Genomic DNA, 12,138 nt, shown 5'->3' on the forward strand with positions numbered 1-12,138 from the left:
CGTATTTCTTTTTCCTGCCATTCCAAGCCATTCTAAAGCATGGCTCAAAGCTGTTGTGAAAAGACAAGACGGCATCATTTTTGGTTAAAAAGAAAACTTTTTCGATAAAGGTGCGAAATTCGTTTTTTCTGTGGTGTACCAAATTGGGAATAATGTCAGCACGTTAGTGGGCCAATCCCTGGCCCGACCCGAGTGGGAGACATAAAGTATGGGACTAACCGGATTCAAATTTAAAGCCCAACCAGGAAAAAGGGGCACCAAAAGGACCCAGTGAAATTTTGTTAATAATTCTCTTTGAATTAAAGTTGAAACATCTGATTGCTTATACAAAATACTTGTGCAGATTATATCAAAAAGAAAAAGGAAACTGAAACCAAATTCTTTATATTGATAAGAAGAGATGAATGAATAGTGAATACTTGTGATCAATTCTTGTTTGGGCCGTAGTTCCAACTTTGATATCTTAGGAGGGTTGGCCCAATTATCCAATTAGCATTGTCTTTGTGCACAAGATATTGCCTCAGATAACATGTTACCTCAACGTCTGCAAAATCCAGGGACTGAAATGTAGTATTTTTGAAGTATTGTCCTTGACCAGAGTTAACTAAAATTATAAGGATGAAAAAAAAAATCCTCATAAGAGAGTTTGGAGATTTTGCTTTGAGATCGTTTTCCACACTGCTTAGCAAAGCCGTGGGCATGCATTTAATATCCCATGTCTTAATTGTTTAGGTAAAATTTGTAAGGTGTGACATACCACCTCGGTGAGGACTCCATGGCCCAATGGATAAGGCGCTGGTCTACGGAACCACAGACTCTGGGTTCGATCCCCAGTGGAGTCGTATTATGCAAATATATTTATTTAACATTTTCTTTAATCTTTACACCGTTGATTTTGCATTCCAAATGTGTTGGAGGGATAAACTAATTGTTTATGCTCTAATCTTATGATTCGCTCTTAAGCAAAGCATCTACTGTCGTTCACGTTGGCTAAAGTTTTAAGAATAACAAACCACAAAGAATCGCATAAAATCTTTTAGAAAATTCAATAGCCTTCTGACATCCAATGAGATCACCAGATCCAAATCACGAAATCATTCTGTTTTATTCTTTCGATCGGATTGGTACAACCTGGACCCGTTTAAAATAACTCGCATGTGGGTTAATGAAAAATAAATTAATTAATAAACAAAATCTACCATTATTATGCATGTGTATGAAATAACATATATATGTATATATATAGTACAACAAAAAGCAGAACTGAATGTCGAACACAGGACATGGACAGCCTAAACGCAAAATGGATAGCTACGGTGGCCAGCATATGGATTCAGTGCAGCACCGGTGCATCATACACCTTTGCCATCTATTCTTCCACCCTTAAATCTACACAAGACTATGACCAATCTACGCTAGCCATAGTCTCAGTCTTCAAAGACATCGGTGCCAACGTCGGCATTCTCTCAGGCCTCCTCTACTCCTTCATCACACTCAAACACAATATCCGTTTCAAGTTTCTTCGCGGGCCATGGGAGGTCCACTTGGCCGGTTCTATCCTATGCTTCATCGGCTACTTCTTCATGTGGCTGTCAGTGGTAGGACTGACTCACAGACCACCGCTACAGTTGATGAGTTTGTATATGTTTATGGCGGCTCAAGCACAGACGTTTTTTAACACGGCTAATATTGTAACTGGTGTCATCAACTTCGGTGATTACAGCGGAACAATTGTGGGTATCTTGAAGGTATGTATACACAAATCTGTCACGTAATTAGTCTATATATTCTTGGGTTGTTTAAAATGGCCCTGCCCTCCTATTTAAACATTCAACCAGTACACACACGTGATCTGAAGAGCAGAGACTTTGCTTCTGTAATGTCAAGTCACAGGCTTTGGAAGATCTGTTTTGTCCTACACAGCCGAGCTTAATTACCACTTCAGTACTTATTCTTATGTCAGGTTTATCATATAGAATTTGATTAGTATAAGAATTTGAACATTTTGTTGCCACTTCTCTTACTTTCACGCTTTTGCATTGAACTTAATTTGATTGATTCTAGCTTCCTGGGGGCAGGGCTTTCTTGGTCTAAGTGGAGCAGTGCTAATCCAAGTGTATGAAACTATATGCAAGGGCAATCCGAGCACTTACCTTCTGATTCTTGCACTGTTGCCAACTTTTGTCTCCCTTTCGCTCATGTGTCTAGTAAGCATCAATCAGACAAACTCAGTTGATGATAAGAAGCACTTGAATGCTTTCTCTGCAGTTGCTCTCACCTTGGCTGCCTATATTATGATAATTATAATTATGGAGAACATCTTTAGTTTTCCATTTTGGGCTCACATCAGTACATCCATTATTCTGGTGCTGCTACTTGCCTATCCTTTGAAAATCGCAATCACAGCACAGAGGGAGAATACAGAGAGATTTGAACAAACATTTTATGCGGAGAGGAGTCCATTCGTGGACTACCCTCACCTTGGGACAGCGACATCCCCCAGGTTTTCGACAGAGCAAGATTCTTCAGCGTATCATGAGCTGCCCGGTGATGCATCTGAAGTGAAGCATGTTTCTTGTGATAGAAAATTGCCAGTTGAAGAAGACATGAATCTCTTGCAAGCAATGGGCACTGGAAACTTCTGGCTGTTGTTCATTGCCATGATTTGCGGAATGGGCTCTGGGATGGCCACAATAAATAATCTCAGTCAAGTAGGAGAGTCTCTTGGTTACACAACGATTGAAACAAATTCTCTAGTCTCTTTATGGAGTATATGGAATTTTCTTGGCCGTTTCGGAGCCGGGTCCGTTTCAGATATATTCCTGCACAGAAATGGGTGGGCAAGGCCATTTTTCACTGCACTTACTCTAGCAACAATGTGCATTGGTCATATAGTTATTGCTTCCGGCATTCCTAAAATCCTGTATGTGGGTACAGTTATAGTGGGTGTTTGCTATGGTTCCCAGTGGTCATTAATGCCAACAATAAGTTCAGAATTGTTTGGTGTTGGGCATATGGGAACTATATTCAACACCATAGGCATAGCAAGTCCTGTTGGATCTTATATTTTCTCTGTAAGAGTAATAGGATATTTTTACGACAAAGTGGCAAACGGTGAAAACGACTCTTGCTATGGCACACATTGCTTCATGTTATCTTTTCTGATCATGGCATCTGTTGCTTTCCTTGGATGTCTTGTTGCCTTCCTGTTGTTCTTTAGGACAAGAAGGTTCTATAACCAAGTAGTTTTCGGAAGGTTGCAACATTCTTCAAGAACATGAAAATTAGCTGGGAGATAATATTGGCCAATAAGGTGGTTTGGTATTTTGTGCACAAATGAATTGGAAAAATAAAAAGGAATTCTAGATCTATAGTGTTGACTGTTGAGTTTCAGTTTATACATAAAAAGGCATTTGTCTTCAAAATTGTAGAGGGAGAGTGAAATAGGCTAAATTTCTATAAGAATGTGTTCTTGCGGTTGTATCGTATAAATTTACCTTAATTTTATTTAGAATGTTAGCGGTATGATTAACACTTGAGCAAAGCATCACTCGGGGTCAGGTTGATTCAAGTTTTAATATTGAATTTAGAAATAGTTCTTTTGTTTTTTTTTAAAAAGAAAAAAGAATTTTTTTTTTCTTTGAGCTTCGCGCTCAAAGCGAAAGCAAGATCTTGGAGCAAGAAAAGGTATCGAACTGTGGAAATCCCTGGGTAAAGCACATCGCTCTCTCCAGGAGGTTGGCCGCCTATCCTAGATCTTCCCATTTTCAAGAAGATCCCGGACCGACAAACTGGAAAAACTGCTATTGCTACATAGAAGATGAGATAGAAAAATGATGAAAGAAGATCACTGAAAATCTTTTAAAAACAGTCAAAAAAATTAGAAAAGCAAATTATATTATATTTTCCGACATCGAATAGGATCACCAGATCCAATTCCAAATCAGTCAGCTTTATTCTTTCTGATGATGATTCTCGTACACCAAATGGAGAACCTAAACTAGAAGTGGATAGCAACGGTGGCCAGCATATGGATTCTATGCAGCAACAGTGCATCCTACACCGTCTCAGTCTTCAAAGATATCGGTACCAACGTGGGTATTCTCTCAGGCCTCCTCTACTCCTTCGTCACACTCAAACACAATATGGACCATGGGACGTCTATGTGGCTGGTGTCTGTTTCATCGGGTACTTCTTCATGTGGGTCTCAGTGGTGGGACTGATTCACAGACCTCCGCTGCCGTTGATGTGCTTCGTTATGTTTATGCCGGCTCAAACTCCGGCATTTTTTAGCACAGCTGATGTTGTGACTGGTGTCATCAACTTTAGTTATTACAGTGGCTCAATTATATGGGTATCTTGTGTGTATCTGTTGTGACACACATCAGTCACATAATTAGTCTTCATTCTTGGGTTGCTTCAAATGGCCCTGCCTTTTTTATTTTATTAGGTGATCGCTCGATTTTGACACCAACTACTCGCACGTGTGAAATGCTAAAAAGGCTTAGAAGTTACACGTGATATAAAAAGATCGAATTAGATAAAGGGTGAAGAGCAATATTTAAAGTGATTTGAATGCTCAAAAGCGAATCCTACGTCCACTACTATTGTATTAAAAAGAGAGAGATCAGGTCGCATTCAGCAAGCTGAGTTACAGTGTAGAGTGAGAATACAAAAGAGAGAGAGAGAGAGAGAGAGAGGGCGCTATTTCAGCGTAAAGTTGGCTAATCCCCCAAAAATGAGAGGGAAGTCCTCCATTTATAGTGGGAGAGTTCAAGGTAATGATTATAAAAGCTGTAAGTGGGTAGGTGCCATGCAAATCCTTCCCTGTGTCCTATTGATTACCTGCCCGAGGGATTTTCTCGACTAAAGTAGAGCTTTGACACGTGGGCGATCTCCAGCCGCTGGCTGGCCTGGCACTCACCTGCTGTATTGACATGAGCCATACCACTTGCGCTAGGCGCGACGTCAACCCAGCCTTTTCAGGCATATCAGAAGTCTCCTAGTTTTTAAGGTTTAAGGATCGAACCTTGGTAACTGCATAATTATGCCATGATTTGACATGTCCAAATGACGCCTGGTCGAGCCGACCTGGCTACAAGGAGGTCGTAGAACATTTTTAAATGAGCGACCTGAGATGGTCTTCTTCTGCAAAGTCGGCGACTTGGATTAGACCCTACTCAGTACCGTATCGATGCGCCTCTCATCTTAATCGAGGCCAGTGACCTGATTATACTTAGCATATTTCTACTAGAGGCAAGGAATCACAGATCTCCGCAACAGACATACGACGAAGAGTGTTCTATTTTAATGACCGCTTTAGATGTTTATCCATTGAACTTGACAGCTAATCCATTAATGAAGTGTCCTTTATTCTAACGAATGTGTCCTGTGCGCAATAAATGCCAGTCATGCTCATTAAATGCAAGTCATGCTGAAACAACATTCCTTATCAGGGCATTAAATGCGGATGAGAGCTCATTTAATGTGGAGGAGAGAATCGAGCCGTCGCCGATTATTTCAACGGAGAGATACGACGATTGAATTTCTTGAAGCGTGGTGGTTACTCTTTCTTGCTGATTGATGACACGTGGTCATGATCAACAGCCAAAAATGCATTCCGTCTAAACGTTGCTTGGCCTCGGAAATCCCAATTGCCGTTTCCTCCACTATAAAACCCCAGGTTCTCTTTAAACAATGTCACAACACTTACATTTTTAGAAAAAAAGCAAGGAGCTCTCGTGAGACCAGACTTTCAATTTTTTAAGTTGGTGTGCATTTTCTGTTTACAGCAAGAAGTTTGACCCCCACAGCCAAAAGAAAAAGGTAAGGAAGGTCCTTCCATTGCTTTTCTTTTTTCTATTTCGTTTTTTTTGTTTCGAGTGTAGTTAACCAGTCGATAATGGCAGGTTTATGTAAAGAATAGGTTTTTAGGATACAAACCATTGGGGATGGTCCCCAAGGGTTTTTAGGGTTTTGCCCTTCCACGTCGTTGTACAAAATTTTGTACGAAGACTGAGTAATCTCCACGTGTCCCCCTTTTTCAAACCGTTGAAGACATGGACCCTACAACGACTAGATCGGATGAGGGGACAAGCTTGCAAGCACAAGACGCCCTAGTGGATCTTGCGTAAGAGATTCTGTCGGTACTACCCGAGGCGAAATATAGGAGGCAGTAGACCAATACGCAATTAGCGTGGACGTCTACGGGTATTGGAGGCATACTACTTGGAATCTGCCAGAGGGAATGGCTGTGATCTCCGAAGCTATATTCAAGTGTGGAGCACTAATTCCCTTCCATCCCTTTATTAGGTTGATCCTTAATCACTTCGAGGTCGCACCTTTACAACTGACGCCTAACGCATATATGATAGCCATGGCTATGTATATCGCGTGCGCCGAGTGTGGCCTCAGCCAACTGACTACGCTGGAGCTCGCTTGCTCGCACTATTTAAAGAAGAGCAAGGACAAAGATTCTTACTACCTCTCAAGGCGACCCACGATCGAGGGAGGCATTTACAATTACCCTAGCAATGTTGGGGCATACAAGACCAAGTTTTTCTTTTTTCATTATGATGGCATCTGCCACTTTAGGGAGCCGAGTAGGTCTTCCCTTTATTATACTTGGTGAATTTTTCTTTTCTTTTTGGCTTTGCTTTCTAACGATCTCTCTTATCTCTTCGCAGGGAACAAGTCGACTAGGTTGATAGATCTTTCTGACCTCTGCCAAATAGTTTCATTTGGCACCCTGCCAGATTACTGTTGCGGCGTGAAGCGACTCGTGACAACCGCGAATTTGAGGAAATATGGCTTCTTCAGCCCTAAAGCGAACTTGGAACCCCTACCTCGTAAGTATCCGTAGTCTTTTTAGATTTTACTTTTGCATGCAGCGAACCCTTTACTAACAGTACCTATATGCAGCAAATATGCTGCTAGAGTGCCGAAATTGTTGAGAGAGAGAGTGTTCGTTTTTCCCTTGGTCGACGCCACGAGACCAGTCGAGACGAGCCCTAGCGACATCCCTACCCAAGGAACGCAAATGGGGGTGTAGCCACCCACCGAACAACCAGTTGAAACTGCTCAGCCCGCTGCTGCTCGCCCAAAGCAGAAAACCATGGCCCAGAAGGCCAAGAAAAGAAGGGTGTTGCAGCCCAAAGAGTCAAAGTCCGAACCTGAGGGCTTGGGGGTGCAACCTGAGAGGTCATAGCCTTATCAAGCTCTTCGCGTTGAAGGGAGATCAAGGCGCGCGACCAGGGTTACAATTCTCCCTAGCCGTTCGTAGAGAGGACAAACCGCGGCTCCCAGGAGGAGAGAAGGCAAAGGGTCAGCTAGTGAGGTGCCCTCGACCGCAGAAGTTGACACGCTAGTGTTGGACTCCATGGGTCAGCTTCCGGAGCACCTGTAACCGATGGTGTTCACCCTTTTGGAGTGCTAACTTGCCAAAGTTTTTGAAGAGCTCGTGGCCTCCAACCCTACGGACCTGATGATCAGGGCGGTCCAACTGCAAAGCCAAGTAAAACGGTTCGTCCTTATCGAAGACTTTCCAATACTTACTCTTATTCAAGGAGACAGTCTAACACTTGCTTATTTCTTATGCAGTCTTTGCTTGCCTTGCACTTGACCCAACAAACGACCCAATTGGAAGCTGCCGGGGGACTCTTCGAGTTGAAGGAAGAGAATGTGTAGCTGAAGTAGGACTTGGCAGCTGCGAAAGAAGAGCTGGACTTGAACATCGTCTAGATAAATCAATACACGTCGAAGAGGAACTCTGCTCTCTACACGGTGGAATTCCAGAAGACCGATCTGGAGAAGAGGGGAGAGGAGCTTAAACAGCTTCAAAGGACGGTGGCCAAGCTCACTAGAGAGGCTGGCAAGAAAGAGGCGGAGTTGCGAGCGAACTCTAAGTAGGCCTTGCGGGCAGAGGAAGAGAGAGCTTGGTTGTGGTAGACTTCTAAGAAGTAGAGGAAAGCTCTTGAAGTGGACCTAGAAATGTCCCAAGGGCGGGTCATTTCTTTAACTAAAGAGATGAAACGACATGAGCTGGAGATCGAGAGAAAGGCTACTGACTGGTCGATCCAGTCAATTTATGCCCTTAAGCCAAAGAACCCAACCATAGACCTTACCGACCTTTCGGAAGATTACTAGAGGATCCTTGCCTATATGGTGTAAGCCGATAATGAGGCAGATTAAGGGCTTTATCCGGAAGATGATCATCCGAATGAGTATGTTCTAGAGGACCCAACATCTATCCAAGAGGTCGGCGACCAGCCTGGAGATACCGAGGTCACACTGAAAGGACCGAGGTCGCACCGAAGGGCCTAGGGATGAAGACCAATGATCGCTTCTACCTCTACTTTTCCCACAACTTTGCTTAACTGTCTTTGCATAGTCCCCTGTACTAAATGATTTATGAATGAAATTGATCGCTTTTCAAATTATTTGTGAGCACTTATAATTTTTCGCACTTCACAAACATTACACATGCGAACAGGAGGATGCGCTCTAACTATTTGCGATATTAAATTATTTGTGAGTACTTATAATTTTTCGCACTTACAGACATTACATATGCGAACAGAAAGATAAGAATGATGCGAGTAACAAAATCACATTCATACAAGATGAATTTGACTTAACAGCGATCTTAATTACAAAATCTTCACAAAGGAATCTTTAAAAGGAAAGAGCGAATTCGGAATTATTGATAATAAGGGCGAAGATGCTTAGAATTCCAAGCTCGCGGTACTTCAGAACCGTTGAGCATTTTGAGGTGATAAGTCCCTGGGTGTATGACCTTAGCGATGCGGTAGGGGCCTTCCCAGTTTGGTCCCAACACTCCCGTGCTTGGTTCCCTTATACTGAGAAGAACTTCTTTTAAAACCAGGTCACCAATCTGAAAGTCTCTTCTCTTAACTTTAGAGTCGAAAAATCTTTTCGTACGCTACTAGTAGGCTGCTATCCTTAACCGAGCTTTGTCGCAGTGTTCTTCAACTAAGTCCAGACTTGCATGCAAAAGTGCTTCATTGCCTGTTTCATTAAACAAGTCTCTCTGAAGTGAACCAGTCCCCACTTCCACTAGGACCATTGCCTCGCAGCCATATGCTAGCGAGAAGGGTGTTTCTAAAGTAGAGGTTCTCAGAGTTGTCCTGTATGCCCATAGGACTTTTGGGAGGTCGTCGACCTAATTTCCCTTAGCAGTGCCAAGCTTAGCTTTCAAAGTATGCTTGATGGTCTTGTTGACAGCTTCAACCTGACCATTGGTTTGCAGTCTTGCAACTGAGGCGAACTTTTTATGGATCCCCAACTCATCGCAAAACTGCTTGAATTCCTTGTTGTTGAATTGGTTTCCATTATTAGAGATGAGCGTATGAGGAATTCCGTAGCGACATACTATATTTCTGAAGACGAAGTCCTTGAGTTTCTTGGTGGTGATCGCGACCAATGGCTCAGTTTCGGTCCACTTGGTGAAATAATCCACCGCGACCATAACATACTTGACTCTTCCCTTTCCAGCTAGCATGGGTCTGATAAGATCAATCCCCCACATGGAGAATGGCCAGGGGCTGGTCATAGTTATCAGGTGGTGGGAAGGAGCTCGCGGTATGTTCGCGAACCGTTGACACTCGTCACACTTTTTTACAAAGTTGAAGGTATCTTCATGAAGTAGGGGCCAGTAGTGCCCTTGACGAACAACTTTGTTGGCAAGGGATCATGTGACAGTGTGATTACCACAGAGCCTTTCATGTATCTTTCTCATGATATAGTCTGCTTCCTCATCGGTTACACATCGAAGGAGAAGGGTGTTAAACCCTCGTTTGTATAACTGATCTCCTATAAGTGTGTAACGAGCAGCTTTGGTTCGTAGGGTTCTTGCCTCAATTTTTTCATTGGGCAAGGTACCATCTCGAAGATACTGAATAATTGGGGTCATCTAGAAAATTAATTCTGTTGTAACCACGACCTGTTCGGGCGAGCTAATACTAGGGATCTCCATATACCGAATAGGAATACTTTCTAGGGCATCTGAGTCCAGCGACGAGACTATTTTTTCCAAAGCATTCTCGACAGAATTACTGTCTCTAGGAATCTGCGCGATCGTGAAGTGCTTGAAATACTCGAGTGCGACCCTAGCTTTCTTCAGATAATTGATCATGTTTTCTTCCTTGGTTTGATACTCTCCCAAAATCTAATTAACAACTAGCATGGAATCGCTATGAATACTGATTGCAGTTGAACCTATTTCATTTGCCAACCGTAAACCAACGAGTAGTGCTTCATACTCGGCCTCATTGTTGGTAGCTTTGAATCCAAACTGGAGAATATCGTGGATGCGAGTCCCTTCGAGACTAAAGAGGAGAAGGTCTACCCCAACCGTCTTCCTGTTCGAAGATCCATCGACACAAAGACTCCAGGTTGATAGATTCTGAATAGTTTTCTAGGCGACTTCGCTGGACTGTTGCTCAGATTTCTGGATCGATTGGTATTAAAACTTCAAAATGAAATTGGCAACAACCTGTCGTTTGATGGTTGCTCTCGGTCTATATTGCAGATCAAACTGACTTAGTTTCATTGCACACTTGAGCAACTTACCCGAAACTTCTAGCTTCTAAAGGACTTGCCTGAGTGGGTAGTTGGTTAATACATGGATAATGTGGGTATGGAAATAAGGTCGTAACTTCTTGGAGGCGATCAGCAGGGCATAAGCTAATTGCTCCATTTCTGGATACCGTATCTCTACGTCTAACAGAAGCCTGCTCGCGTAATATATTGGCCATTGAACTTTGTTTTCTTCCTGAATTAGAGCTGCACTGACCGCACGCCGAGAGAGATAGATACAGGAGAAGAATTTCTTGAGGGAGCGGCTTGGATAGGAGAAGGGGCTTTCCGAGGTGCTTTTTTAAGTTATGGAAAACCATTTCAGAGTCCATTCAAACTTCTTGTTGGCCCTAAGTATATTGAAAAATGGAAAGCAGTGATTTGTTGCTCTTGATATAAAGCGACCAAGAGCCGTTATTCGCCCGTTAAGACTTTGAACGTGTTTTTGGTTGGTCGGACTGCTCATATCAAAGAGAGCTTGGATCTTTTCGGGGTTGATTTCTATTCCCCTCTAGTCAACCATATACACTAGGAATTTCCTGAGGATACCCTGAATGAATATTTGAGAGGATTGAGTTTCATTCTGTACCTCTGGAGCATACCAAACATCTCAGCGAGATGTGCTATGTGATTTGAAGCGACATACGACTTGACCAGCATGTCATCAACATAGACCTCTATTGATTTTCTGATTTTCTCAGAAAACATTGGGTTAACCAGCCGCGGGTAATTTGTCCCAGTGTTTTTCAGACCGAAGGGCATAACTTTATAGCAATACAGCCCTTGATCCATAACGAAGGAGGTATGCTCTTCATCTGGTACGTACATCAGAATCTGATTATATCCCGAGTAGGCGTCCATAAAACTTAGTAGCTCGTGCCTGGAGGTGGTATCGATGAGTTGGTCGATTCTCGGCAAGGGGAAGTTGTCCTTTGGACATGCTTTATTAAGGTCGGTGAAGTCAACACAGGTTCGCCATTTGCCGTTGGGCTTCTTCACCAAGACTGGGTTGGCAACTTAGCTCGGGTAGAGTGCCTCTCGGATGGACCTATTTAAGAGGAGGTTATCTACCTCAACTTTCAAGGTGGCATACTGCTCGGAGTCCATTGCTCTCTTCTTTTGGCGAACCAACATGACCTTACTATCAATATTCAAGGCATGGCATATAACATTTGGGCTGATCCCGACCATGTCAGCATGAGTCCATGCGAATACGTTGACATTTTTCCTGAGAAAACTTGTTAGGCTATTGGCAAGCTGAGGGCTAAGATTACTCCCGATCCTCAACACTCGGGTCGGCTCGCTTTGATTGATCGATACCTCGGATAGGTCCTCGATCGGCCCACTATGGGGGCATTCCTAGATGCGAGGATCTATATCATTCTTAACCGGGCTAGGCTATGGCTCAATCCTGTTGATCGCCATTGCTTACTCGGGGATACCAACCGGCATCCTCTTTCCCTTGCATGCCATCTGCACTACCCTTACATAGTAGTCGCGAGATACGCTTTGAGATCAACTACATAGATCTGATACATTCTT

At 43.0% G+C, this 12,138-nt stretch overlaps 1 protein-coding gene and 1 non-coding gene across 2 annotated transcripts; both read left to right on the plus strand.

The window, feature by feature from the left end:
* Positions 1-769: 769 nt before the first annotated feature.
* On the plus strand, positions 770-842 carry TRNAR-ACG. The gene has a single exon. It is a non-coding gene; the product is annotated as a tRNA-Arg (tRNA).
* Positions 843-1,283: 441 nt separating this feature from the next.
* LOC116134719 (protein NUCLEAR FUSION DEFECTIVE 4-like) lies at positions 1,284-3,281 on the plus strand. The gene is made up of 3 exons (XM_031420379.1): positions 1,284-1,748; positions 2,079-2,457; positions 2,530-3,281. The coding sequence occupies exons 1-3, from the start codon at positions 1,284-1,286 to the stop codon at positions 3,279-3,281; spliced, it is 1,596 nt and encodes a 531-aa protein (XP_031276239.1).
* The last annotated feature ends 8,857 nt before the right edge of the window (positions 3,282-12,138 follow it).

The sequence above is a fragment of the Pistacia vera genome, unplaced genomic scaffold, assembly GCF_008641045.1.
Source record: "Pistacia vera cultivar Batoury unplaced genomic scaffold, PisVer_v2 Contig291, whole genome shotgun sequence".
NCBI lineage: Eukaryota > Viridiplantae > Streptophyta > Magnoliopsida > Sapindales > Anacardiaceae > Pistacia > Pistacia vera.